Source organism: Cyprinodon tularosa, unplaced genomic scaffold (genome assembly GCF_016077235.1).
Source record: "Cyprinodon tularosa strain WSP-4 unplaced genomic scaffold, ASM1607723v1 ctg1127, whole genome shotgun sequence".
In the NCBI taxonomy this organism is placed as follows: Eukaryota; Metazoa; Chordata; class Actinopteri; order Cyprinodontiformes; family Cyprinodontidae; genus Cyprinodon; species Cyprinodon tularosa.
Genome location: NW_024037923.1, coordinates 213 through 27,714, shown reverse-complemented (window position 1 = coordinate 27,714; position 27,502 = coordinate 213). Strand labels below are relative to the sequence as shown.

Here is a 27,502-nt window from a genome sequence, read left to right as displayed (position 1 = left end):
ACCCCCTTTACCCGACCCCCCCAGATTGACCTGCTCATAATCTGCTATCATTAGTTTTTCTAACTCCCGTCTGATTGGATCATTTCTATCTTTTAGGGAACAGGAAGTGAGGTCGTCTGGCTCGGTTTCCTCATCACCTGTCGGCTAATCAATGTCAGAACCCAGCGCGCTCGGCAGCATACGGTAGAGGTATGGCTATTTCCTGGGTGTGTGTGGCCTGGTTTCCATGGAGACGGTCAGTCCAGCAGCGTGCCCTGCTCCTGAGCTCGGGTAAGGCTGTCCTTGCGGTGCAGGTGGTGCACCCCCATCCTCTTGGGGCTCTTCATCGGCCGCTGAGGGCCGGGGGCGGGGTCAAACTCGAGGAGGCGGGGCGAGATGACGGGCAGCCCATGAGGAAAAACGTCTTTTTCTTCAGCAGAGCTGTTGTCGCCCTCCTCCTTCCTGTGGCTGTCGGCTGGGCCCGTTGCCACGGTGATGGTAGTGTCTACGCTTCCAGTTTCATCCTCCAGGTTCATCAGGAGCTGCTCGCCATCCTCGGGGCCGCTCCCGGCGCCGTAGTGGCTCCTCCTGCTGGGCTGAGCCTCCGTGTCAGTGTCCGTATCCAAACTGGACCCTCTGCTGGGCGTCCAGCTCCGCGCCGACGAGCCATCCTCTCCGTCCGAATACGCGGTTCTGTGGCGTTCTGATGAGGCAGCGGCCCCGCCGGCCGCCACCTGTCTCCTCCTCTGCAACTCCTTCGCCGTCTGACTGCTGAAAGATGTACGGTGCGTCACCGAACCCTCGCAGGACGGCGCCATCTTCTCCACAAACATTCGCTGCCAATTGGCGAGGAGGTCCTCCTCTGAGCTGGCAGAGCTCGCCGGGACGCTCGGTGCCTGAGGGGAAGAATCACGGATCAGGTTCATTAGATTTCCTGGTTCTAAAAGGTTCTGTTCATCGACCGCTAGCAGGTCCCAGTTTGGTCCAGAATCCTCCAGAGGTTCCAAGCGGTCCTGAAAGCACCTGGACCTTCCTGGGCATGGCACCTCTGGAGGATCTGGAACCATCAGACCATCAACCAGTCATGTGACTGATTCTACTCTGCTCTCCGATTGGTCGGTAGCAGCTGTAGGCGGAGCTTCCTCGTACCTGCGGCGGGCTGCTGAACGGGCTTGACTGGGTGGAGAGCGGCTCACTGATGGCATCGCGCTGTGACGGCGGCGTGTGCTGGTTGACTCCGCCCCCCCCGCCTGAGGAAGAGGAGGGGGCGGGACTTCCTGGGGCCAGACGCTCCTCGTCGTTCTGAACAAGGCTCAGGGAGATGGCCTGCCGCGTGGCGTAGGTGCAGTTGGGCAGCGGCGAGTTCTTGGGGATTTTGACTTTGTCGTCGGACGAGAACTCGATAACCTTACGCCCCGGGTAGAGCGGGTGAGGCGGCGGCGGCGCCGGGTACGGGTTGAGCTTCTCAAAGGACGGGGCCCCGCCCAGCTCCTCGTCTAGGCTGCTCTGACTGCGACAGGACCCGTTGTGCTGCGCCTCCTCCAGAGCGCCGCCGTTCTCCCGGGCCTCGCCCGCCGGGTCCGTCATGTCCACGTGCACGAAGACGTCCTCGGCGACCGGTCGGCCGCAGCTGCTGGACTGAGCCGAGTTCAGGACCAGCGGCTCGGGTTTCTCCAGGACGCGGGCGATGACGGAGGTGGGCACCACGTCGGCGTGCGTCAGGCTGAGCGTGTCCGGGTCCTGGCAGCCGGGGGCGGGGCCTCGCTCCGGAAGGCTGCTCTTCATGTGTTTGTTCAGCATGTCCTGCAGCTCTGAGGGCAGCTGGACGGAGACAAAGACAGGAAGCCATCATGAAGGACCTCAGTCATCCAGGTCATCGTCATTTCAAACAAGTTAAAATCAACCCTCTGGACTTTGTTTCCAAGTTTGAAGACGTTTCTCTTCCATCCAGGAAGATTTTTCAAAGTCCAAACAAAGTCCAGTGGATTGTTTTGAACTTTTTTGGAACAAAGACAGGAAGGACAGCAGAGTGGGCGGCGGAGACGTTTACAGCCGTCACTTTTCCACCATGTTGGAGCATCTGTGTACCCAGGGAACCCCTTAGATGCTCAGAGATTCAGAAAGCATTGAGGGGTGAGGATGAACTGGACGACACACCGAGGGTTAACCATCCTTAGAAGGTTCGGCACCTTTGGACCCGTTTCTCTAGAACCTTTTCTGGTTCTGTTCCTCACATTAAATGGGCCCCTCTCTGAACGTCTCCACTGATGGAGCCAGCCTTTAAATAGCTGCTGTTCTAATTATTACCCCACTGGTGCAGCATAAAGTCTCCATCTGATGCTTCATGGCTGGAAATGTCAGAACCGGACCGGTACCGCTGCTGTGGGGATGAGAGCCCAGCAGAACCACCCCCCACGGCGTGGGACCTCCAGTCTGTGCTCAGCAGTGGAACGAGGACGGTCAGCATGATCCTATTTACTCTTATTAAAGGTCATCATCATCATCATCAATAATCAGTAAAAGGATGAAGAGGGACCCTTCAGATGGAAACTGGTCCATTAGTGATGGTTCTGTTGGGGATGAACTGGTTCTGGTACTTACGTCAGCAAACTTGTGGTTCCTGAAATGGGATTTGTTGCATTTGAGCAGCTGAACGGCCAAGTTGCAGTCCTGCCTGTAGCGCTCCTGCACACAGACATAAGGTTAGCATTAGCTGCATGGTTCTTAGCAGTTCTGGAGGATTCTTTAAAACCTCAGCTGGTTCATTTTAAAACATTTTAGGCTTTGATCGTGTTTTTCTGTCTCTGTGTTCCAGGCGGGATGTTATCCTTGCTGAATAATTACAACTGGGATCAAGTTCAGATGCTAATTGGTGAAACAGGATCTATGTGCTCAAATGCCACTGCTTTAGCCAACCCGCCCAGCGGCTACGCGTTAGCCAAACGATCCGCCCAGCGGCTCTGCGTTTGCCAAACGACCCGCCCATCGGCTCTGCGTTAGGCGTTCCTAAGTTGAGTTTCTGTTTTATCCCTCTGTTCCTGAACTGTAGACGAAATGGGATGCTACGCTACCTCCAGGAGCTAACTTTAGCAGCTTTGGATTTAAACATAAATCTAGTCTTTTTGAGTTTAATGTTTTCCTTTCATGTTAACATTATGCTATATAGTGCGTAATCTAAAGAAAGAAACAACTAGAATGCAGATAAACACGGTTTAATCAGATTTACTGCTCTGATCGTGACCCATGATGACGTCAGAGACGCTGGAAAAAGCAGCAAAATGTCTCAGAAAAGTCAGAAAACATTTTTTAAAGATGTGTATTAGCATTCTTTAGTGAGTTAAAGGAATAGTACACCCAAAACATGATTAGCCTTCATTTTCTACTCACCCCCATGCTGAACAACACTCTGGAGTACTTTTTTGATATCTCAAATGCATCTGGAGATCTGGGAGGCTTCTTGCTGTCTACTGACATTCAAATAATGGAGGTCTATGGTGCCCGAGGCAGAAAGGTCCATAAAAGTCCACAAAAAACGTGTCAATATTCCTCCATACTGCTCGTCCAATGTATTCCAAGTGTCCTGAGTGGGTAGCGTCCAGAATTTACTCGAAACGGAGTCATTTAGAATGTTTTTAGAGCATAAACAGTAGTGTATAGGATTTCCTGAAAGCGCGCGCCGGCGCATTCACGAGTCTATGGAAGCCGCGGCAGACCAAACCAGATGAAAGTGCGCATTCAGCGTCTGCTCTGCCGATAATGCAAGCGTAGAAGAAGAAATGTGCTGTTTACCTGTGCAAAGAAAGAAACAACGAAAGAAAAATGTCTGAGGACTTCAGTGTTGAGGAAGAGCATGAGTTCTTTGCCGAGCTGAATGCGCACTTTCGTCTGGGTTGGTCTGCCGCGGTTTCCGTAGACCGTGAACGCGCTTTTAGGAAATCCTATACACTACTGTTTATGCTCTAAAAACATTCTAAATGACTTCGTTTCAAGTAAATTCTGGATGCTACCCACTCAGGAAACTTGGAATACATTGGACGAGCAGTATGGAGGAATATTGACACGTTTTTTGTGGACTTTTATGGACCTTCTGCCTCGGGCGCCATAGACCTCCATTATTTGAATGTCAGCAGACAGCAAGAAGCCTCCCAGATCTCCAGATGCATTTGAGATATCAAAAAAGTACTCCAGAGTGTTGTTCAGCATGGGGGTGAGTAGAAAATGAAGGCTAATCATGTTTTGGGTGTACTATTCCTTTAAGGATGGAAATAAATATTTTTTTGTACCATTATTTAATGTATTTAATCATGGTCCTGGGACGATAGAGTAGGGACAGGCCTCGCTGCCGGCGGCGTCCAATGATGCGTCTACGCACAATGGCAGACCACTGCTCCCCAATGGGAGATTAATTAAGTTTAATTATTATTAATGTCTATGAGTGAGTAGGTCTGTGTTAGCAGAAGCTAACTAAGACCCGTCTGACTCAGCTGTGCTGAAGTCATCAAGATTCAGCTGCTTTTAATTAGCAGTCTGGGGGCCAATGCACCGCAGTTTAATCTGCTGTTGTTCCACTCAGCCTCGACACGCCCAGATGATTTCATCTTTACCTCAGTGTTTCTCAGCCTTTCTGCAGTAGATACCTGAATGTGGACGCTCAGACAGGAGCCAATCAGAAGCTGGGCATGGTTTCCATGGAAACAAACTAAAGGTGGACAGCAAAGAGTGTAGAGTGCAGGTTCTTACATTCAGCTCCTCCAGACGGTCTATGGTGTTTTTAGCATCCAGAAGTTTGTTGGTGAGTTGCACTATCTCCTGGTCCATGGTCTTTTTGTCCCTCTCCACCTTCCGTAGCTGCAGACAGACACCATTTAGGAGCCAATCAGAAGGCTGAGCTGTTAGCAGAGGGCATTTGCAGGGATCAGTACATTCAGATCATGTGGGAATAACACACTACATCCTCCCTCAGTGGTTTCCTCTCGAGGACGTTTTCCCAGATCATTTGAATGCTGCGTTAGCGAGCAGCGCTGCCTAATGCACTATGGGATGCAGAAAAGTGGCTGCAGTTACTGGAGGATCAATGACATTTGATTGGATTGATCAAAGCGTCAAAGCTGAAAGAAATCAGTTGAGTAATCCGATTGTGCCCAAAGCAAACATGACAAAGATCAGCATGGCGGCTCTACGTCATCGGATCAGGACGGGAATAATGGAGCCTCCTCACTGAGGAGACGCAAGCTCCTGTAAAAACCAGACCCTTCTGTTAGTGTCGCTGCGGGCGTCTGATCATGTTAGCATGCTAAAGCTAAGGCTGAGCATCATGCAGAGCATTCATGCTGCAGCGCATTATGGTCTGACTACACAGTTTAGCTGTAGAATGTAGCATGCAAAGGCTAACATGGATCCAACTTCTACCAGCGCCCCCCAGGCTAAGGTCAGGAGCCCCGGGCCAGTTTTTATTAGCAGCAAACCTAAAAACAGAAGAGTTTAAAATACTTTCTGAGGGCCGCGTCTGGTTTCATGTTCATCACCTTTAATCATTCATGGAGACATTTCCACAGAGAACCATCCAGCTGCTGTCCTTCCTCATCACAGGATCTGTTTTACCTTTTCCCTGTAACGACTGAACCAGCCGTTAGCTTTAGCCTTAACTTCCAGTTTATAATTACAAACCGCTTGTTATTAGTGGTACAACGAGGAAATAATAGCACTACAGCCGATGTGTCGCGGCTAAGGTCACCGCACCGTTTGTCTGAGAATCTGTCATCTCCACGCCTCCGAGAAAAGGGATTATTTAATGGTTTAATTTCTCTGTAATAAATGTTTTAGAAAAGTTTAGAAACTGTGATCACATGATGATCATTAAGCCGGGCGTGCACTGGGCGATATCGTGCCCTTTTCGGGCCGTCTTTCATCCTGATGGTGCGTGGTGCAGTTTACAGCAGGTAACGAGGGGCGATCAGCCTCTAACAACCGCCTCCCCATCAGGACCAGATAGACGAGTCCGAGTAGCGCCATCTCACTGCGGAGCCGAGTCCCACCTGGTTATAGACGTACAATGTGAGCAGGTAGAGCGCATCAGAACCCTGCAGTTTCCTTGTACAGAGTGAGCTGTAGCTGCGTGCAGCGACGGGAAACATCGTACAGTGACCTCAAAGCTCTGAGCATGTACTGACACCGTCAATGCAGCAGGGGGCGCATTTCAGAGCAACTACATTACAATCCGATTAACCAGAGAAATAAAAATGATAAATAAATCCATTTATGCTTCATAGTTTTATCCATTTAAAGTATTAATAAAATACTGATATTTCTACTTTTATGATTTTAAAGAATACCGTTTAAAGTGACATAACAGAGGAAGGAAAGAGATATTTTCAGTTTGTTTCCTAAAGCATTAAATGTGGATCTGTGTTTCTAATGACCTAAATGAACACAAACGGTGCAGAGAGAACCAATACAGAAATCACCAGCAGGGTCAGCATGCTAAAGCTAACGCTAACATTACATGCCTGAATGTCAGTGCAGTATACCAATCAACACACTAACTTCAGCATGCTATAGTAACACTACGGTCAGCTTGGTAAAAGGGCATGCTAGGAGCTAGCTAACTCAAAGTTCAGGAACAAAAGCCAACGTTAGCATGCTAGGAGCTAGCTAACTCAAAGTTCAGGAACAAAAGCCAACATTAGCATGCTAGGAGCTAGCTAACTCTAAGTTCAGGAACAAAAGCCAACATTAGCATGCTAGGAGCTAGCTAACTCTAAGTTCAGGAACAAAAACCAACGTTAGCATGCTAGGAGCTAGCTAACCAAGTTCAGGAACAAAAGCCAACGTTAGCATGCTAGGAGCTAGCTAACTCTAAGTTCAGGAACAAAAGCCAACGTTAGCATGCTAGGATTTAGGTTAATCAAAGATCAGGGTGATTGTCGCTACCTGATTGTCCCGGGAGCACGATCCATACCATCGGCTCATTTACACATCCAGATATTCATCCAGGTCACATAAATTTTGTAATTATGGTACGAAAATTATTTCTCTTGTCCTTAACTCACTAAAGAATGCTAATACACATCTTAAAAAAATGTTTTATGACTTTTCTGAGACAATTTGCTGGTTTTTCCATTTTCTCCATCAAACAGCATCTCTGACGTCATCATGGGACACGATCAGAGCAGTAAATCTGATTAAACCGTGTTTATCTGCATTTTAGTTGTTTTTTTATTTAGATTACGCACTATACAGCATAATGTTAACATGAAAGGAAAACAATCTCAAAAAGACTAGATTTAGGAAAGACTAAATCAGGTAGTGACAGTGCTATAGCTAACAAAAACCAAACATTAGATTTATGTATAAATCCAGAGCTGATAAAGTTAGCTCCTGGAAGTAACGTAGCATCCCATTTTCTCCACAGATCAGGAACAGAGGGATAAAACGGGATTTTAATTAATTTAATTTCTCAGGAAATACATTATTAACCTATATAGTTCTTTACTATATAGTTCTTTACAAAAACCAAACATTAGCATAAGACTGATAGCCAAAAGGTAGGCAAGTAATGTAACAATTATTTCAGTATTGTTTAGTAATAATAATGTTCATGTTACAAAGATAATGCTAACATCGTGCTAACATTAAGGTAACCCTTCTTTTTTCAGCTTGCTATAAATAAAATGCTAACATTTCCACACAGGAATCAGAGTGACGCTAATATAGGCATGCCGCAGCTAATGAAAGCTAACACTAGCATTCATAAATCAAGCTAACCCAAATAGAAGCACGTCAAAGCTAAAAAAAACAGTTGACAACATTCAGGGATAAAGACAACCTAAATTTAAGCATGCTATAGGTATTGGAAGCTAACATTAGGATGCTAAGACTGAGCTAACTCCTATTTCAAACCAATATTAGCATTCAGGGATTATGGTAACTAATGCGCCTCCATCTAGGTTAGCTTAACTCCTGCTTATGTTAGCGATAGCATACTTAGGCTATCGCTAACATAACACTGTCTTCAGCATGCTATTGTCTTAAGCAAAGAAAATGATAGTGTTATTATGCAAAGTCTGAGTCAGCATTTAGTGTATTAACACTTAGCATGGCGACGCTACTTTAACACTTTAAATGTAGAACTCTTAAGGGCTGGTTATCATCCCGCAGCAGTGTGTCGCAGTTAGCTTGTCGCAGGTATGACGCAGATATTTTTTTATCTATGCCCAATATTGAAGCGTGGTCTGCGCCGTTATTCCAGGCCACAACGCCAGAGGGCCAATCAGGAACTAGATAGGATTGTGGGTGTCTGTGTGTCGGTTTAACCAGCTGTTCGCCGTCTACAACACCTCATCCAATGCCGGACGTCACACAGTTCCCCCGTGAGTGTTCCCCAAAGACTGGCCAGTCGCTGCGTGTTTTCACGCAGCGACTGGCCAATCAGAGGCCTCCGGTCTGCGGCACTGTCTCCGTTAACTGCGACACACACGCAGACGAGCTGGTTTCTGAGCATAAATGAGGCTTTAGGAAGCAAACATTGTTCTTTGGGTTCTGGTTTCCAGCAGGACTCTTTTCTAAGCAACCTTTAAACATTCGGTTTGATCTGAAGCAGCAGGAGAAACCCGATATGATGAGAATGAGAGCGTTTGAACACCAGGTCCAATCAGAGGTCAGCTAAGAGTCGTCAGGATCACACCAGAAGAAACCATGACGGTCTGCTGGGGTCGCTTTGGAATCAACAAAAATAAACAGACTTTAAAAGGGGTTTAGTTCCTGAAAGCTGACTCTGATGACGTGGTTCTCGAAAAGACTGAGGAAGAGGAAGGGAGGGATGAGGAAGATGAGGATGAATGAAACCCAACTGCATGAACCCATGTCTGGCTGACGGCAGCCTGATGAAGATGGTGATGAAGATGAGTCCATCAGAGAGCAGCGTGAGGAAAGGAGAGAAGAGATGAAGGACAGTCAGACACAGGAACCATCATCATCATCAGAACAAACATCACAGCAGAAGAAGTTCCTCCTGTCAGGACACCCGGCACCAACCGGCCCGGGAACAGAACGAGAACCTTCCTGGCAGGCGGTCCGCTTCAGAGAAATAAACAGATTCACAGGTTTGAGAAGAATTAGAGGAGAGAAAAACTTCTAACAGAACCGAGTCCTTCAGAGGGTTGAAGGTCCTGCTTCTGTTTGGCTGGGTCACGATCTACAGACCACTTCGTCTCTCAGTGGAACTAAGGTAGAGGAGAAGAACCGCCTGGAACCGGATCAGAGCGGTGGCAGAATCAGTGACGATAACGCTGCTTCTGATCTCCCCGTGTCTGAAAGGGTCGGCCCGGCCCAGACCTCACCATCTACACCTGGAGGACCTGGAGCTTCACTTCAGCCTCCATCTTGTTCCTGTCGCAGAGAGGTCCACAACATCTGGAAGGAATCCGACTCTGATTCTGGAGGAACATCAGGGTGGAAGGAACCCAGCCGTCAGAGGGAACCAGGACTATTAGAAGGAGAACCAGAGCTGGACCCAGGTACCTTCAGAAGGTTCTTCCACTCAGATCAGCAGAACCTGCTGGTTTTGGACATCCTAACACCTTCTGATTTACATACCACATCATCATCATCATCATGAGTTACCATGGCAACCGCTCTGCTGTCACTCAACCTTTTCCACAGCTGATCAATGCACTGGGGGACCAATGAGGTCAGCCAGGGGACCAATCAGAGGACTCATTACAGCTATCAGCTCAGTAACTAATGATGGGATCCAGATTGATAGCATGCTGCTCATCAAGGGATCAAAGCAGACGTTACCAAAGCGTGGAGCTTCTCCTCCAGGTCCTGATTGGCTCTCTGAGACGCTGTGTAGCTGTTCTGGAGTCTGCAGAGAGAGCAGGAGACGAGTGGTTAGATGCTCAGCAGGAGAACCGTCTACATCCCAGCCATCACTGAGCTAACATCCTGGATTCAAGTCACCCAGAAGCTGTAGCATCAGGAGCCATTTTACAACAGACCACATCGCTAAGCTAATGCTAACATTGAAAATATCTCCATACTAAGACAACTGTCACATTAACATGAACTTACTGAGCTAACATCAACATGCTAAGCTAACATAACATTAATTCACCTGTGATAAGACTAACAAGACATAACCTTGTTAAGGCTAACATCACACACACACATTAGCATGCTAGGGTTAACATACTGCTAATATGAACATAAGCTAAGATATTCCTTTACATCAACATACAAAGGCTAACAAAACTAACACAAACATGCTTAATCTAATGTTAGCATGCTAAAGTTGAAATATTGTTTAACATAAAGAGGCTAAGGCTAACATCACACACACTCATTAGCATGCTACGGTTAACATACTGCTAATATGAACATAAGCTAAGATATTCCTTTACATCAACATACAAATGCTAACAAAACTAACATGAGCATGCTTAAATTTACCTTAATTTAACATTAGTATGCTAAAGTTGAAATATTGTTAAACATAAGCAGGCTAAGGCTAACAAACCTACCATCAATATAACATAACGCTAACATTGCAATACTTAGAATAACATGAATCAAATGCAACCACGCCAAGCTACATCAAGCTAACCTCACCATAAAGCTAATATAAATTTAACATCCTCATTTCAAGGCTAACGCAATGCTAGTCACACCTCCTTATGCTAATGTAACACTAACATTACAAGCTAACATTAGCACTTTAAAGCTAACATACTGCTCATGTTAGCAAAGCCTGCGGTATTACAACACAAAGGCTAACAATACTAAGATCAGTGTGCTATTGGCGGCTGCAGCGCATCTAGTGATCTTTCCCAACATCGCAAAGTCAATCCTTTTAAGATGGTTAGACATAAATATTGCTCTCCGCATCATTGCGCACCCTGGTTGATGTTTTTCTTGCCGCTTCTGCGTAGCAAGATGCAGAATAGTGACCTATGTCGGCTACTAATCGCGTTCATGTCGGATGAATGCGATCTAGCCGTAGGTCGCATTAAACAGATCCGATTCATAACGGATTCAGGACCTCAGAACCAAGTATTCTGGGTCGCATTGGAAAAAAAAAAAAATCAGATCTGTGTTGTTCAGACTGCCATGAAATGATGAGATCCAGGTCGCATATTGGGGATACAGGTGCTGGTCATAAAATTAGAATATCATGAAAAAGTAGATTGATTTCAGTAATTCCATTTAAAAAGTGAAACTTGTATATTATATTCATACATTACATACAAACTCATATATTTCAGATGTTTATTTTGTTTAATTTTGATGATTACAAATGACAACAAATGAAAATCTCAAATTCATCATATCAGAAAATTAGAATATTACTGAAGACCAATAAAAACAAAGGATTTATAGAAATGTTGGCCAACTGAAAAGTATGAACATGAAAAGTATGAGCATGTACAGCACTCAGTATTTAGTTGGGCCTCCTTTGGCCTGTATTACTGCAGCAATGCGGCGTGGCATGGAGTCGATCAGTCTGTGGCACTGCTCAGGTGTTATGATAGCCCAGGTTGCTCTAATAGTGGCTTTTAGCTCTTCTGAATTGTTGGGTCTGGTGTATTGCATCTTCTTCTTCACAATACCCCATAGATTTTCTATGGGGTTAAGGTCAGGAGAGTTTGCTGGCCAATTAAGAACAGGGATACCATGGTCCTTCAACCAGGTACTGGTAGCTTTGGCACTGTGTGCAGGTGCCAAGTCCTGTTGGAAAATGAAATCTGCATCTCCAAAAAGTTGGTCAGCTGCAGGAAGCATGAAGTGCTCTAAAACTTCCTGGTATGTGGCTGCGTTGACCCTGGACCTCAGAAAACACAATGGACCAACACCAGCAGATGACATGGCACCCCAAACCATCACTGACTGTGGAAACTTTACACTGGACTTCAAGCAACGTGGATGAAGTGCCTCTCTTCTTTTCCTCCAGACTCTGGGACCTTGATTTCCAAAGGAAATGCAAAATTTACTTTCATCAGAGAACATGACTTTGGACCACTCACCAGCAGTCCAGTCCTGTTTCTCTTTAGCCCAGGCAAGACGCTTCTGACGCTGTCTGTGGTTCAAGAGTGGCTTGACACAAGGAATGCGACAGCAGAAACCCATGTCTTTCATACGTCTGTGTGTGGTGGTTCTTGAAGCACTCACTCCAGCTGCAGTCCACTCTTTGTGAATCTCCCCCACATTTTTGAAGGGGTTTTGTTTCACAATCCTCTCCAGGGTGCGGTTATCTCTCTTGCTTGTACACTTTTTTCGACCACATCTTTTCCTTCCCTTCGCCTCTCTATTAATGTGCTTGGACACTGAGCTCTGTGAACAGCCAGCCTCTTTAGCGATGACCTTTTGTGTCTTGCCCTCCTTGTGCAAGGTGTCGATGGTCGTCTTTTGGACAACTGTCAAGTCAGCAGTCTTCCCCATGATTGTGTAGCCTATAGAACTAGACTGAAAGACCATTTAAAGGCTTTTGCAGGTGGTTTGAGTTAATTAGCTGATTAGAGTGTGGCACCAGGGGCCATCAATTTTGAACCTTTTCACAATATTCTAATTTTCTGATATGATGAATTTGAGATTTTCATTTGTTGTCATTTGTAATCATCAAAATTAAACAAAATAAACATCTGAAATATATGAGTTTGTATGTAATGTATGAATATAATATACAAGTTTCACTTTTTAAATGGAATTACTGAAATCAATCTACTTTTTCATGATATTCTAATTTTATGACCAGCACCTGTATATACCTAGACGCCTCATTGGACGCTGTCGGCAGCGAGGCCGACGTGCCTAGAAGGCGGCCATCTTGGATCAGACCAGACAGCTTTTTATCCTATTTTATGTTTTTATATTTGCCATGGAACAGGTGAACTTCCCATCTATCCCTCTCAGCCCAGGGAGAATGGCAGCCCGCTGCCGGCTTTAATGCAGAGTTAATTTCCCCATTGTGGGACCAAGAAGGGATTTACATTAATCTTTTAATCTTTATAATTTTATTCTTTCCATCACCTGGAAGTTGGTAAGGAATCAAAATAAAATCTTATTATAACTCAGTTTTTATAAACATGGAGCTCCTCTGAGTAACTCCTTTATAATCACATTTAATCACAGACTGACTGACTTAATTAGTTTTAAACATATAAGAAAAACTTAATGTTTGGTTGATAAAAGCTGGTTTCATTTTTAATTGGGTCCTCAGAAAGCAGAACAGATCAGATTATTTTATTTCACTACCTAAAAGAAATAAAGTATTTTAAAGTGGCCATTGCAATGCACTCAAAGGCCACTAGGGGGAGACATCCCCCAGCTGGGAAACGCGGCTCTCAACTATAAATATTATCACTTTCTATACATATCAGCTATTGATGAAACTGTGTCATCATCATCATCATCATCATCATCATCATCATCATGGCCGTCCTTACCTGCGGAACTTGTCCCTCATCTTGTCCAGGTCGTCTCTCGTTCGGCTAAGCTCCGCCTCCATGTAGTGACGGCTGCCCTCAAACTCGGCCTCCATGGCCTCCATCTTGTGGGTGGAGAGGGAGAGGCGGTGCCGCAGGTCCTCATTCTGCTGCTGGAGGATTCTGGGAAAGAAGGCGGGACAGGAAGTGATTTAGTCTAATTAGTGGACCCCTCCCCCACCCGCTGCTGGAGGAAGGAACGACCCACAGTGACTCACCTGATCCGGTCCGTGTCTGAGAGCGCCTCCTGAAACAGAGCAGAAGGAGGATTAGGAGGAGAAGCAGCGGTTAGGAGCTCTGAGCTACGGCTGATCTGGACGCTCCTCTGAGCTCCAGGCGTGGGTCATAAAGGTGTTTGGGATGACAGCTTTAGGGAAGGTGGGTAAAGAACAACTTTGCTGTTGGAACCAATCAGAAGGACAGTTTTCCGTAAACGGAGAAGGAATCAAAGATGGAGGCAGGCGGGGAAACACGGGCGGATCAGAGACGACCCGTCTCCTCACCTACCTTGATGTGGGACAGCAGAGACACATTAGAAAGAGGGGGTCCAGGTCTGGGGCGGGCTTTTTTCTCCTTTGTGGTCCTCTTCACCCCTCCAGTTACCTTTCTATGCCCCGCCCCTTGTGTGATGTCACTGTGGCCCGCTCTTTGTCTTTCCAGGGGCTCGTACCGACTGTCCGATCGACACAGTGACGCCGCCCAGCCGTCCCAGCGCCGCGTCCGGTCCACCACTTCCTCTGGATGGTTGAAGTCGGCCCGGTGGCGGCCATGCCGGTGGGCGGGGCTTGCTCGCTGCTTTTGTGGCACCTTACCGAGCAGCGAAAGGCGGGCGGGGCTCAGGACACGGCAGGTTATCTCGTCTAAAAAGCTGGAGAAGCGGACCTTCTCCTCCAAAACCTGCATCTTCCAGTTCCAGCCGCCCCCGCAGGGGGAGGGTGGCGTCAGGGACTGCAGGGAGGGGGGCCCCCGGTGATCCGCGTGGCACCGCCCCGCGCCCTCATCCAGGAGCTCAGCTGACCTGGACTTCCTGAGGGTATCGTAGGTGTGCTCCACACCCAGGGAGGCCGACTGCTTCAGGATGCCTCTCGGTGTGGCGGCGCAGGAGGCGCTCTTCATTCGGTGAGTCCGACCGTGGCGCTGCCTTACCGGAGAGCGCCTCCTGCTGGAAGCGGCTACTTGGTGACTTCTTCTGCTGTCTCTGCTGTTGGTGAGGGGGTGAAGGGCTGAGCTGTGAAGCTCGGACGCTGCGACGCCTACCTCCAGCGTTCTGCTGCACCGGCGAGGGCGATGGGCGGAGTTACTGAAGGGCGGCGGTGGAGGAATGTAAAGTTCCAGGCTGGACAGGCTGGAGACGTCCAACTCGCTCTCTGAGGGCAGCGAGGGTGGGACGCCATGCTGTGAGGCACCGGAGGGGAGGCGGGCACAGAGGTGCTGGGGGGCGCTTTGAGGCGCATTTAGGGTGAGCCTGTTTACCTGACTGAAGTCGGGGTGCGAGGCAGGTGGCGGCGAAGCGGCGGTCGGGCCGTGGCGCGTCTCACGGTGCTGTGGAGGAGCCTTCCTGTACGGCTTCCTGGCTGGGGTGGCGCTGGCCATCCTTCCTCTGCTTCAGTCCTGCTGGGAGATGAGGTAGTTAAAACACCCGACGCCGCCGCCGCTCACACGCCAACCGCTCAGCACAACGCCTGAACCCGACTGCTGATCGTCACGGCAACACTCTGCCTGTGAGAGCAGGTCGATGGCGGCTCATCAGACCCAGCTGAGTACTGCTGTCAGAGTGGAAGCCTGAGGCCCACCATTGATCCACCTCTGTTTCCAGAACAGGAAGTGCAGCGGCATTGATCTGAGCGCGGCTAGCACTCAGAGCTAACCCTCAGCAGGCCAGAGCTGTGTGACATCACCACTCCTGTGTGATGATGTCACACAGCTCTCCCTGGTTAAAGTCACAGAGGAGCTAAACTTCAACAGTCAAACTGAGAATCCTGCTAAGAAGCGCTTCAAACACGGAGAACAGGCCTGGATCAGGAACCATGGCGTGCTTCCGGACCGCTCTGGGTTACAGAGTCGGTCTCCATGCAGGAAGCGGGTCATAAGCGTGACTTTCCGCTCCATTTGGTCCCTCTGGATCACCTGACCACGAGCTGCTCCCAGGGAGCCAATGACGGGTCATCGACCAGCAGCACACATCCATCTTTCCATCTTAGTGAGGACCTCCCATCATGGAGCCTCGTCCAGCTGCAGGTTTCATCTGTTTGCAGAAGCTGCAGGAGTTTATTTTGGTTTGGTTTTTATACGTCTTCCTTTTTAAAAAGATCCATTTGTAACATTCCTCTTGGGTTACAGTAATATTTTTAAATCAGAATAATGTTTTAAGAGGTGAATTCTTTCTCCAGGTTTTCCAGGTTAGGAACTCAGACCAGAGCCTGGCACTAAACCACCTATAAAGATGGTGGGAAAAAGTGCGATCCCTCGCACCAGCAGGAGCCAGCATGGCTGATCAGGCGTCGTACATTTTCAGATAGATCCTAATCAATCCAGCACTGTTTACCATCAGGCCTGAATTACTTTCAATAATTAGAGAACAGGAAAGCAAAAACAGATCATTGTTAAACTCTGAGGTGGGCTATGCTTTTACGTCCCGTCACACAAAGGATTGTGGGAAACCGTACAGCTCTGATGCAGTAGATCAGATGTGTCAGGAGGGCCCTATGCAAAGGAACTTCCTTCCTATCTACCACCTCTATTCAGACAGACCTGGTCTTACTGCTTTAGGTGTGAACGTAGCATGAACAGAGGAATGAGCCACCAACATCCAAACATCCCATAATAATCCACTGGCTTCCTTCACTCTTCATCGTTTTAGGATCTGTCTGTAGGGATAAAGGCGGGGCTGGACGTCTCCAGGTCAGACTCATCCTCACTCTCTTGTTTTTCTGAGGTCACCAGGCGCGTGCGAGCGGTCACCAGGTGTGTGCATGTGGTCATCTGGTAGTTCGGTGGTCCATACCTGAGCTGTGATGGTTTCCACAACAGATTTCATCCAGAGAGATGAGCAGGGCTGAAACACAGAGAGAGCAGTGAGAGCAGTGAGTGCCCCTAATATCCTTCTAACACCCTGCTAACATCCCGCTAACATCCCGCTAACATCCCCCTAACACCTCGCTAACATCCTGCTAACACCCCGCTAACACCCTGCTAACATCCCCCCCAACACCTCGCTAACACCCTGCTAACATCCCCCCCAACACCTCGCTAACACCCTGCTAACACTGCGCTAACACCCTGCTAACACCCTGCTAACATCCCCCCAACACCTCGCTAACACCCTGCTAACACCCCGCTAACACCCTGCTAACATCCCACAAACATCCCCCCAACACCCTGCTAACACCCTGCTAACATCCCCCCAACACCTCGCTAACACCCTGCTAACACCCCGCTAACACCCTGCTAACACCCCGCTAACACCCTGCTAACATCCCCCCCAACACCTCGCTAACACCCTGCTAACATCCCCCCCAACACCTCGCTAACACCCTGCTAACACTGCGCTAACACCCTGCTAACACCCTGCTAACATCCCCCCAACACCTCGCTAACACCCTGCTAACACCCCGCTAACACCCTGCTAACATCCCACAAACATCCCCCAACACCCTGCTAACACCCTGCTAACATCCCCCCAACACCTCGCTAACACCCTGCTAACACCCCGCTAACACCCTGCTAACACCCCGATAACACCCTGCTAACATCCCCCAACACCTCGCTAACACCCTGCTAACACCCCGCTAATACCCTGCTGACACCCCGCTAACACCCTGCTAACACCCTGCTAACATCCCCCAACACCTCGCTAACACCCTGCTAACACCCTGCTAACATCCCCCAACACCTCGCTAACACCCTGCTAACACCCCGCTAACACCCTGCTAACATCCCCCAACACCTCGCTAACACCCTGCTAACACCCCGCTAACACCCTGCTAACACCCCGCTAACACCCTGCTAACATCCCCCAACACCTCGCTAACACCCTGCTAACACCCCGCTAATACCCTGCTGACACCCCGCTAACACCCTGCTAACACCCTGCTAACATCCCCCAACACCTCGCTAACACCCTGCTAACACCCTGCTAACATCCCCCAACACCTCGCTAACACCCTGCTAACACCCCGCTAACACCCTGCTAACATCCCCCAACACCTCGCTAACACCCTGCTAACACCCCGCTAACACCCTGCTAACACCCCGCTAACACCCTGCTAACATCCCCCAACACCTCGCTAACACCCTGCTAACACCCTGCTAACACCCTGCTAACATCCCCCAACACCTCGCTAACACCCTGCTAACACCCTGCTAACATCCCCCCAACACCTCGCTAACACCCTGCTAACACCCCGCTAACACCCCGCTAACACCTCGCTAACACCCTGCTAACATCCCGCTAACACCCTGCTAACATCCCGCTAACACCCTGCTAACATCCCGCTAACACCCTGCTAACATCCCGCTAACACCCCGCTAACACCCTGCTAACAACCCGCTAACACCCTGCTAACAACCCGCTAACACCCCGCTAACAACCCGCTAACACCCTGCTAACATCCCGCTGACACCCTGCTAACATCCCGCTAACACCTCGCTAACACCCTGCTAACATCCTGCTAACATCCCGCTAACACCCTGCTAACAACCCGCTAACACCCTGCTAACAACCCGCTAACACCCCGCTAACCACCCGCTAACACCCCGCTAACATCCCGCAAACATCCCTCCAACACCCCGCTAACACCCTGCTAACACCCTTCTAACATCCCCCCATCAAGGTGCATTGTGGGAAATTCTGACTCCACCAGACGAGATCTCTACCAACGATTATTGAAATAATCATTTTGCCTTTTCAAAATTAAAAAGAGAGGAATTCCATTTTAAACTGGCTGCTGAAATCCGCATTTAAAAAAGCCTGATCTCACAGCCAGGAGGTCAAAGCGGCGGAGCTTCATGATCTTTGTTCCATTCAGGCTGACCTGCAGCTCTGAACCTCAACAGACAGCAGAGACAACTCCTCCTCACCTGGTGCTCCTCATCCTTTGCTCCTGCTCCTCCCCCTCCTCCTGATGGTGCTGAAGTTCTGCTCCTCTGTTAACCTGGAAGGAAACAGATGGAATCAGGATCTATAGAACCGCTGATCCATACAGGATCTTCCGGTTCTCCTCAAAGATCAGATCATGTTAGCTCAGAGGGCCCCCGGTCCCCCTGGTCCCCGCTGCTCAGAGGACCCCCGGTCCCCGTGGTCCCCGCGGCTCAGAGGACCCTGTCCGTGTGGTCCCCGCGGCTCAGAGGGCCCCCGGTCCCCCTGGCTCAGAGGACCCTGTCCGTGTGGTCCCCGCGGCTCAGAGGACCCTGTCCGTGTGGTCCCCGCGGCTCAGAGGGCCCCCATTTCACCCTGGTCTCTGCGGCTCAGAGGGCTCCCGGTCCCCGCAGCTCTGAGGGCCCTGTCCCCCTAGTCCCAGCAGCTCTGAGGACCCTGTCCCCCTAGTCCCAGCAGCTCAGAGGGCCCCCAGGCCCCCTGGTCCCACGGCTCAGAGGGCCCCCGGTCCCGCGGCTCAGAGGGCACCCGGTCCCTGCGGCTCAGAGGGCACCCGGTCCCTGCGGCTCAGAGGGCACCCGGTCCCTGCTGTCCCTTTAGCTCAGGAATGTCTCAGAGGACAATGGGCCTTTTCTTCCTGCATGTCTGGGGCCCCGCTGGCACTGAGGGGCCCAGCAGGGTGGCAGGGTGCAGACGGATCATGTAACCAACCTGAACCCGACCACCAGAGCAAGTTTATATGACCCAGATACACCTGAGCAGGTTGGGGGGGGTCAACTCTCCCCCTCCTCTTCTTCCAGCCACCTGCTCTGAGCTGAACCCTCCATCAGAACCAGACCAGGAACCAGGACCAGAACCAGAACCCTGGGTTCCCCCTAATGGGCCAAAACCACCTGATCCTCCAAGCCATGGTACCAGAACCAGTTCCTCCTGCTGCTCCCTCTGAACCGAACACCTCCTGGTTCCTCCTGCTGCTTCCTCTGAACACCTCCTGCTGCTCCCTCTGAACACCTCCTAATTCCTCCTGCTGCTCCCTCTGAACACCTCCTAATTCCTCCTGCTGCTCCATCTAAACACCTCCTAATTCCTCCTGCTGCTCCCTCTGAACACCTCCTAATTCCTCCTGCTGCTCCATCTAAACACCTCCTAATTCCTCCTGCTGCTCCCTCTGAACACCTCCTGCTGCTCCCTCTGAACACCTCCTAATTCCTCCTGCTGCTCCCTCTGAACACCTCCTAATTCCTCCTGCTGCTCCATCTAAACACCTCCTAATTCCTCCTGCTGCTCCCTCTGAACACCTCCTAATTCCTCCTGCTGCTCCATCTAAACACCTCCTAATTCCTCCTGCTGCTCCCTCTGAACACCTCCTAATTCCTCCTGCTGCTCCATCTAAACACCTCCTAATTCCTCCTGCTGCTCCCTCTGAACACCTCCTGCTGTTCCCTCTGAACACCTCCTAATTCCTCCTGCTTCTCCCTCTACACACCTCCTAATTCCTCCTGCTTCTCCCTCTAAACACCCCCTAATTCCTCCTGCTGCTCCCTCTAAACACCTCCTGCTGTTCCCTCTAAACACCTCCTGCTGCTCCCTCTAAACACCTCCTAATTCCTCCTGCTGCTCCCTCTGAACCGGAACACCTCCTGGTTTCTCCTGCTGCTCCCTCTGAACACCTCCTGGTTCCTCCTGCTGCTCCCTCTGAACACCTCCTGGTTCCTCCTGCTGCTCCCTCTAAACACCTCCTGGTTCCTCCTGCTGCTCCCTCTGAACACCTCCTGGTTCCTCCTGCTGCTCCCTCTGAACACCTCCTGGTTCCTCCTGCTGCTCCCTCTGAACACCTCCTGCTGCTCCCTCTGAACACCTCCTGGTTCCTCCTGCTGCTCCCTCTGAACACCTCCTGGTTCCTCCTGCTGCTCCCTCTGAACACCTCCTGCTGCTCCCTCTGAACACCTCCTGGTTCCTCCTGCTGCTCCCTCTGAACACCTCCTGGTTCCTCCTGCTGCTCCCTCTAAACACCTCCTGGTTCCTCCTGCTGCTCCCTCTAAACACCTCCTGGTTCCTCCTGCTGCTCCCTCTAAACACCTCCTGGTTCCTCCTGCTGCTCCCTCTGAACACCTCCTGGTTCCTCCTGCTGCTCCCTCTGAACACCTCCTGGTTCCTCCTGCTGCTCCCTCTGAACACCTCCTGCTGCTCCCTCTGAACACCTCCTGGTTCCTCCTGCTGCTCCCTCTGAACACCTCCTGGTTCCTCCTGCTGCTCCCTCTAAACACCTCCTGGTTCCTCCTGCTGCTCCCTCTGAACACCTCCTGCTGCTCCCTCTAAACACCTCCTAATTCCTCCTGCTGCTCCCTCTGAACCGGAACACCTCCTGGTTTCTCCTGCTGCTCCCTCTGAACACCTCCTGGTTCCTCCTGCTGCTCCCTCTGAACACCTCCTGGTTCCTCCTGCTGCTCCCTCTAAACACCTCCTGGTTCCTCCTGCTGCTCCCTCTGAACACCTCCTGGTTCCTCCTGCTGCTCCCTCTGAACACCTCCTGGTTCCTCCTGCTGCTCCCTCTGAACACCTCCTGCTGCTCCCTCTGAACACCTCCTGGTTCCTCCTGCTGCTCCCTCTGAACACCTCCTGGTTCCTCCTGCTGCTCCCTCTGAACACCTCCTGCTGCTCCCTCTGAACACCTCCTGGTTCCTCCTGCTGCTCCCTCTGAACACCTCCTGGTTCCTCCTGCTGCTCCCTCTAAACACCTCCTGGTTCCTCCTGCTGCTCCCTCTAAACACCTCCTGGTTCCTCCTGCTGCTCCCTCTAAACACCTCCTGGTTCCTCCTGCTGCTCCCTCTGAACACCTCCTGGTTCCTCCTGCTGCTCCCTCTGAACACCTCCTGGTTCCTCCTGCTGCTCCCTCTGAACACCTCCTGCTGCTCCCTCTGAACACCTCCTGGTTCCTCCTGCTGCTCCCTCTGAACACCTCCTGGTTCCTCCTGCTGCTCCCTCTAAACACCTCCTGGTTCCTCCTGCTGCTCCCTCTGAACACCTCCTGGTTCCTCCTGCTGCTCCCTCTGAACACCTCCTGGTTCCTCCTGCTGCTCCCTCTGAACACCTCCTGGTTCCTCCTGCTGCTCCCTCTGAACACCTCCTGGTTCCTCCTGCTGCTCCCTCTGAACACCTCCTGGTTCCTCCTCCTGCTCCCTCTGAACACCTCCTGGTTCCTCCTGCTGCTCCCTCTGAACACCTCCTGGTTCCTCCTGCTGCCCTCTGATTGGCTGCAGGAGCCTCAGAGTGTTTTTCCACTCAGCTGTCTGTCAGGCGCAGTCACGCTGATGCCCTCGGTACTGTCTTGCAGGCTGCGGTTAATAAACCAACCGGACTCAGCGGTTCGGGCCGCAGCAGTCCGGTTCGGACCGTCCCCTGATCACCTCCATGTCTCCGTCCTCCGATGCACCGATGAAGCTGGAGCAGCGGCTTCGGTGCCGCTACCGATCACACCGTGGCCCACTTCCCTCACCACCATCCCCACAAACACTGAACGATCCTAGGCGCCGGTCGGCCCCGCGCGAATCGCCCGGAACCCTCGCAGACCGCTGGCAGCTTACCTGAGGGGCGGTCAGCGCGGCCCAGTGCGGCCCGGGGCGGCTCCACCGAGGGCAGACAAACTTCAGCAGGAGATCCGAGGCTCTTCCTCGGGCTGTTAGAGCAGGTTCGGAGGCTCCGGACCGATCCGACTCCCGGAAGCAGCGCTGCGGTCCGGAGCTGCTAGCAGGTCCGAGGTAAGCGGTCAGAGATGGCAGCAGCGGCCCGCAGAGGGGCTCCTTTCCTGGGAGTAAAATCCGCTCAGAGCCGCTCCGGGAAAAGTTGATCCGCTGCCATCTTTACCCGCGGGGCATGATGGGTAATCCTCAGGAATCCCGGCTAGCATTTAATTCCCGCCCCTGCGTGCGGCATTACGTAACAGACCACGTACAGAAGGAGAGGCTAAATTACTCTTTTAATTTTCTTTTATTTAAATATTACTATGAGGCTTCAGTTTAAAAACTAGATAGGATTCGAATAACAGCAGCTCAGTGACTGAAAATATCCAGATATAAAAAAAACAACACCTGACATCCGTCCATCATCCATCCATCCTTCATCCATCCATCCATCCATCATCCATCCATCCATCCTTCCATCCATCCATCATCCATCCATCCACCCATCATCCATCCACCCATCATCCATCCATCCATCCTTCCATCCATCCATCATCCATCCATCCACCCATCATCCATCCACCCATCATCCATCCATCCATCCATCCTTCATCCATCCATCCATCATCCATCCATCCATCCTTCCATCCATCCATCATCCATCCATCATCCATCCACCCATCATCCATCCATCCATCCATCATCATCCATCCATCCATCCATCATGCATCCATCCATCCTTCATTCATCCATCCATCATCCATCCATCATCATCCATCCATCATGCATCCATCCATCCATCCTTCATCCATCCATCATCATCCATCCATCCATCCATTATGCATCCATCCATCCTTCATCCATCCATCATCCATCCATCATCATCCATCCATCCATCATGCATCCATCCATCCTTCATCCATCGATCATCCATCCATCATCCATCCATCATCATCCATCATCCATCCATCATCATCCATCCATCCATCATGCATCCATCCATCCTTCATCCATCGATCATCCATCCATCATCCATCCATCATCATCCATCATCCATCCACCATCATCCATCCATCATCATTCATCCATCATCATCCATCCATCCATCCATCCACCATCCATCCATCCATCCATCATTCATCCATCCAATTCTATTCAGTTTATTTCTATAGCTCCAATTCACATAACGTCATCTGAGGTCACTTTCCAGTTCACCAGATCATCTATCTAAGGAAAACCAGCTGATTGCATCGACTCATTGACTCTTCAGCAATCCCTCACACTAAGCATGCTTGTAGCGACAGTGGAGAGGAAAAACTCCCTTTGAACAGGAAGAAACCTCCAGCAGAACCAGGCTCAGTGTGAGCAGCCATCTGCTGAGGCCCACTGGGGTTCAAGGAGACAGAAGCAGACATAGAAAAAGAAGCATAGATACAAAAGGCAACTGTCAACCAGCTCCACAGGCGGCCCCGTCCAGGAAACACACAGCCAGGCAGACGAGCTCCGAGCCAGCTCCCATGTCAGAGGATGAAGAGAGCACATCCAGTTAGTCACAGTCAGAGAAACAGGACTACACTGGAAAACAGGCCAAGCTCCAACATCTAGAAACAAAGGTGTTGATGGCAGCACCACAGCTGATATTTCTCTCCAGGATGGAGTCACAGCCAAACAGGAACTTTAGATCAGAAAGGAAGATTGGATATAGGTCTATAATTGACCAAGTCATCTGGGTCAAGAGACGGTTTCTTAAGCAGAGGTTTAATTCCAGCAACCTTAAAAGTCTATGGTACATATCCCTGTAACAGAGATAGATTAATCACATCTAAAATGGAGGAGGAGATCAAAAGGAATACCTCCTTAAATAACCTGGTTGGAACTGGATCTAACATCCAAGTTGAAGGATTAGATGAAGACAATAGTTTTGCTAACTCTGAAAGTTCAACTGGATCAAAGCAGTCTAAACCCGGTTCAGATTCCATGACTACCTCAGATGCTGCCCCACATCATTAAATATAAAAGGTGAAATATTATTTTTGTTAATCCATCATAATCTCAAATGAGCATGTTTCCTTCAGGAGTTCCAGGTAGCCTGGTGATGGTTGCTGATGTTCAGGCTAAAGACCATCTTCTCTCACTGAGCTGGGAATGTTACCAACAGGTGGAATCCCATTAAATGTTTAAATATTGACTAACATGCTCCTCAATGAAATATCGAATGTGACATGATGCATCCAGTTCAGCGCAGAAAGGTTTTAACTTAAACATATTCAGATCTAATATCATGGTCTTGGATCCATGAAGCTGTTGCAGACAGAACTGAGGGAATGTGATGTGGGAGCAGCATTTCCATGTCTGGTTTCATCATCCTGCTTCTTTGTGTCTGAGCTGCAGCGTCCCACTTTCTCCTGCAGTTTCATTAAACTTTCATCCCTCTGAAGTCGTTCAGGAGAAGTCATCACATTGTTTCAAAGACAGAGAGAGTCCCTGAGGAGCGCGTCTGAGCAGGGTTTATCAGAGCAAACTCACTTCCTGTGATGGAGTGAAAGCACCCATACCAAACCGGAGGAAAGGCTGGTCTGCATTCAAATCATCCTCTGTTTGGAGAATCCTCACCCTCTACCTCAGATTTTACAGTCCTCTCATGTTCCCATGTCCAATTAAAGAGGCAGCTTGTGTCCTGACTGGGCTGATGTGTCCTTTGCTGGGTCTGGTTCTCCTGTTGTTGGTATTTTGGGAGTTTTATTTCTGTTTTTCTGAACCATAAATAAGGACATCCATCATAAAAGTGTCAGCTGGTGTGAAAGGATGAAAACAACAGGAACCCATCAGATCGCATGGTGACGGACACAGAGCAGCTGCTGGACAGATTATCATGTCCCTGCTGGACAGAAAGATGAAGACAATGTCCAGCTGCTTGAAAACAATGCAGCCCCCCACCCCCCACCCCCCCGGATACGACAGCTATGCCAGCAACAGGAGGAATGGAGCACATTCAGTGGTTTGATTCCTGCAGCTGCTGGTGTCCCTCTGCACCAGTTCAGGAGCAGCAACAGTGTTGCTGGACATGAAGATCTGTTGTCGACATCCGACCGGGCCGAGCCATACCTGGACCCCCTTATACCAGGACCCCCTTATAACTGGACCCCCTTATACCTGGACCCCCTTATACCAGGACCCCTTATACCTTTATCCCCTTATACCTGGATCCCCTTATACCTGGACCCCCTTATACCTGGACCCCCTTATACCAGGACCCCTTATACCTTTATCCCCTTATACCTGGACCCCCTTATACCTGGATCCACTTATACCTGGATCCCCTTATACCTGGACCCCTTATACCTGGATCCCCTTATAACTGGACCCCCTTATACCAGGACCCCTTATACCTGGATCCCCTTATACCTGGATCCCCTTATACCTGGACCCCCTTATACAAGGACCCCTTATACCTTTATCCCCTTATACCTGGATCCCCTTATACCTGGATCCCCTTATACCAGGACCCCTTATACCTGGACCCCCTTATACCAGGACCCCCTTATACCTGGACCCCCTTATACCAGGACCCCCTTATACCTGGACCCCCTTATACCTGGATCCCCTTATACCTGGATCCCCTTATACCTGGACCCCCTTATACAAGGACCCCTTATACCTTTATCCCCTTATACCTGGATCCCCTTATACCTGGATCCCCTTATACCAGGACCCCTTATACCTAGACCCCCTTATACCAGGACCCCCTTATACCTGGACCCCCTTATACCAGGACCCCCTTATACCTGGACCCCCTTATACCTGGATCCCCTTATACCTGGACCCCCTTATACCAGGACCCCTTATACCTGGACCCCCTTATACCAGGACCCCCTTATACCTGGACCCCCTTATACCAGGACCCCCTTATACCTGGACCCCCTTATACCTGGACCCCTTATACCTGGACCCCCTATATACCAGGACCCCCTTATACCTGGACCTGGTCTGTGCAGTCAGTTCATCCAGATTACCATCCTGCCTTCAAAGATTATTTCTCTGTGGGAGCCGCTCAGACCCCCACATACCGGCGCTGCGCTGTCACTGGGAATCCCCAGCAGCAGCTGCCTCAGACCCGCTCGCCTCTTGGGGGTTTTCCCCTACTGTTGGTGGAGCTGGAAGTAGATGTTAGCGTTTTTTAGGTCTGTGCTACAAACTGCAGGCAGCAGGATAATAAAAGCCAACATATTCTGCCGGCAGGTTTTGACGTTTGAAGTTAATTTAGGCGTTAATAAACTGTTTCAGAGGAGTGATCATAGGGCTCTGCATCAGCAGCGCTGTGTCTGACTCCCTGCCAGCTCCCAGATCAGCTTCTCTGATTGGTTGATGCGGCGCGTCCAGCAGCTAAAGCTCAATGTTTCCAACTCCAGCAGCTGCTGCTTCTGAAGCGCCTCAGATGCTCAGAAGCTCTAGGCGCGCTGCAGGAAGTTCTTGATGGGCGTCAACCATTGACTTGGATGTAAACCTGCTGCTTCTGCTGCCTGCGGTCTGAACATAGCTCTTCCATAACATGGAAAAATACAAAATGAGGAATTAACTGTGCTCAAAACAAAAAATGAACTAAAAAACGCAGTTGGCAAACTAAAGTCAAACAAGAGGCCAGGGGCAGATGGTTTTCCCAATGAGTGGTAGAGAATGATGAGGACTTTTCCTCATTAATGTTAAATTCATTCAGTCATTCCTCCATCTTGGAAAGAGGCAGTAATCTCTGTTATTGGAAAAAAGGTCAAAATGAGACACTTATCAGCCTGTCTCTGTTCTAAATGTCGATTATCAATTATTTACCTCCATTCTATCTAAAACACTTGAACACCTTTTACCTGAGTTGACAGATGACCAATCAGGTTCCATCATGGGAAGACAAACACAAGATAATATAAGGCAAAAACTTCATATTATTGACCAAATAAACAGAAAGCTATAATCAGCAGCCTTGATTGGTCTGGATGCAGAAAAAGCATTTGATAGGGTCTCCTGGACATTTCTATATAAAGTATTAGAGAGAATTGGTTTTAATGAACAAATCATTAGATGTATTCAGTCACTATATAAAGACCTCACTAATAGGATTAACATGAAGGGCCATATTGGGGGAAGCTTCAATCTGTTTTGAGGCACACACCAGGGCTGCTGCCTCGGCCCCTCACTATTCACTACTAATACAGAACCTCTGGAACAAAGCATGAGGAAAAACAAACCACTGGAGAGAGGGAACATTGCAGGATGGATCA

The 27,502-nt window shown here is 49.7% G+C and overlaps 2 protein-coding genes across 3 annotated transcripts; one reads left to right on the top strand and one right to left on the bottom strand.

Annotated features, from left to right (window-relative positions):
- Positions 1-22,447, bottom strand: tjap1 (tight junction associated protein 1 (peripheral)). Of its 2 annotated transcripts, XM_038301670.1 has the most exons (12): positions 22,137-22,447; positions 18,537-18,610; positions 16,462-16,512; positions 14,931-15,068; positions 13,676-13,704; positions 13,419-13,580; positions 9,778-9,844; positions 8,829-8,858; positions 4,720-4,827; positions 2,581-2,664; positions 1,129-1,800; positions 1-875 (listed from the first exon to the last, which is right to left on the bottom strand). In XM_038301670.1, exons 4-12 carry the CDS (start codon positions 15,048-15,050, stop codon positions 237-239), a joined length of 1,911 nt encoding a protein of 636 aa, XP_038157598.1. In that variant the 5' UTR covers positions 15,051-15,068; positions 16,462-16,512; positions 18,537-18,610; positions 22,137-22,447; the 3' UTR covers positions 1-236. The 2 variants fall into 2 exon arrangements, with proteins under 2 accessions (XP_038157598.1, XP_038157607.1); XM_038301679.1 differs by lacking the exon at positions 8,829-8,858.
- Positions 22,448-25,104: 2,657 nt separating this feature from the next.
- On the top strand, positions 25,105-26,226 carry LOC119794209 (extensin-1-like; the record flags this gene model as incomplete). The annotated part of the gene is made up of 2 exons (XM_038301658.1): positions 25,105-25,201; positions 25,246-26,226. Coding segments are annotated over exons 1-2 (1,078 nt in total), but the record flags the coding sequence as incomplete, so codon positions are not given.
- Positions 26,227-27,502: the final 1,276 nt, after the last annotated feature.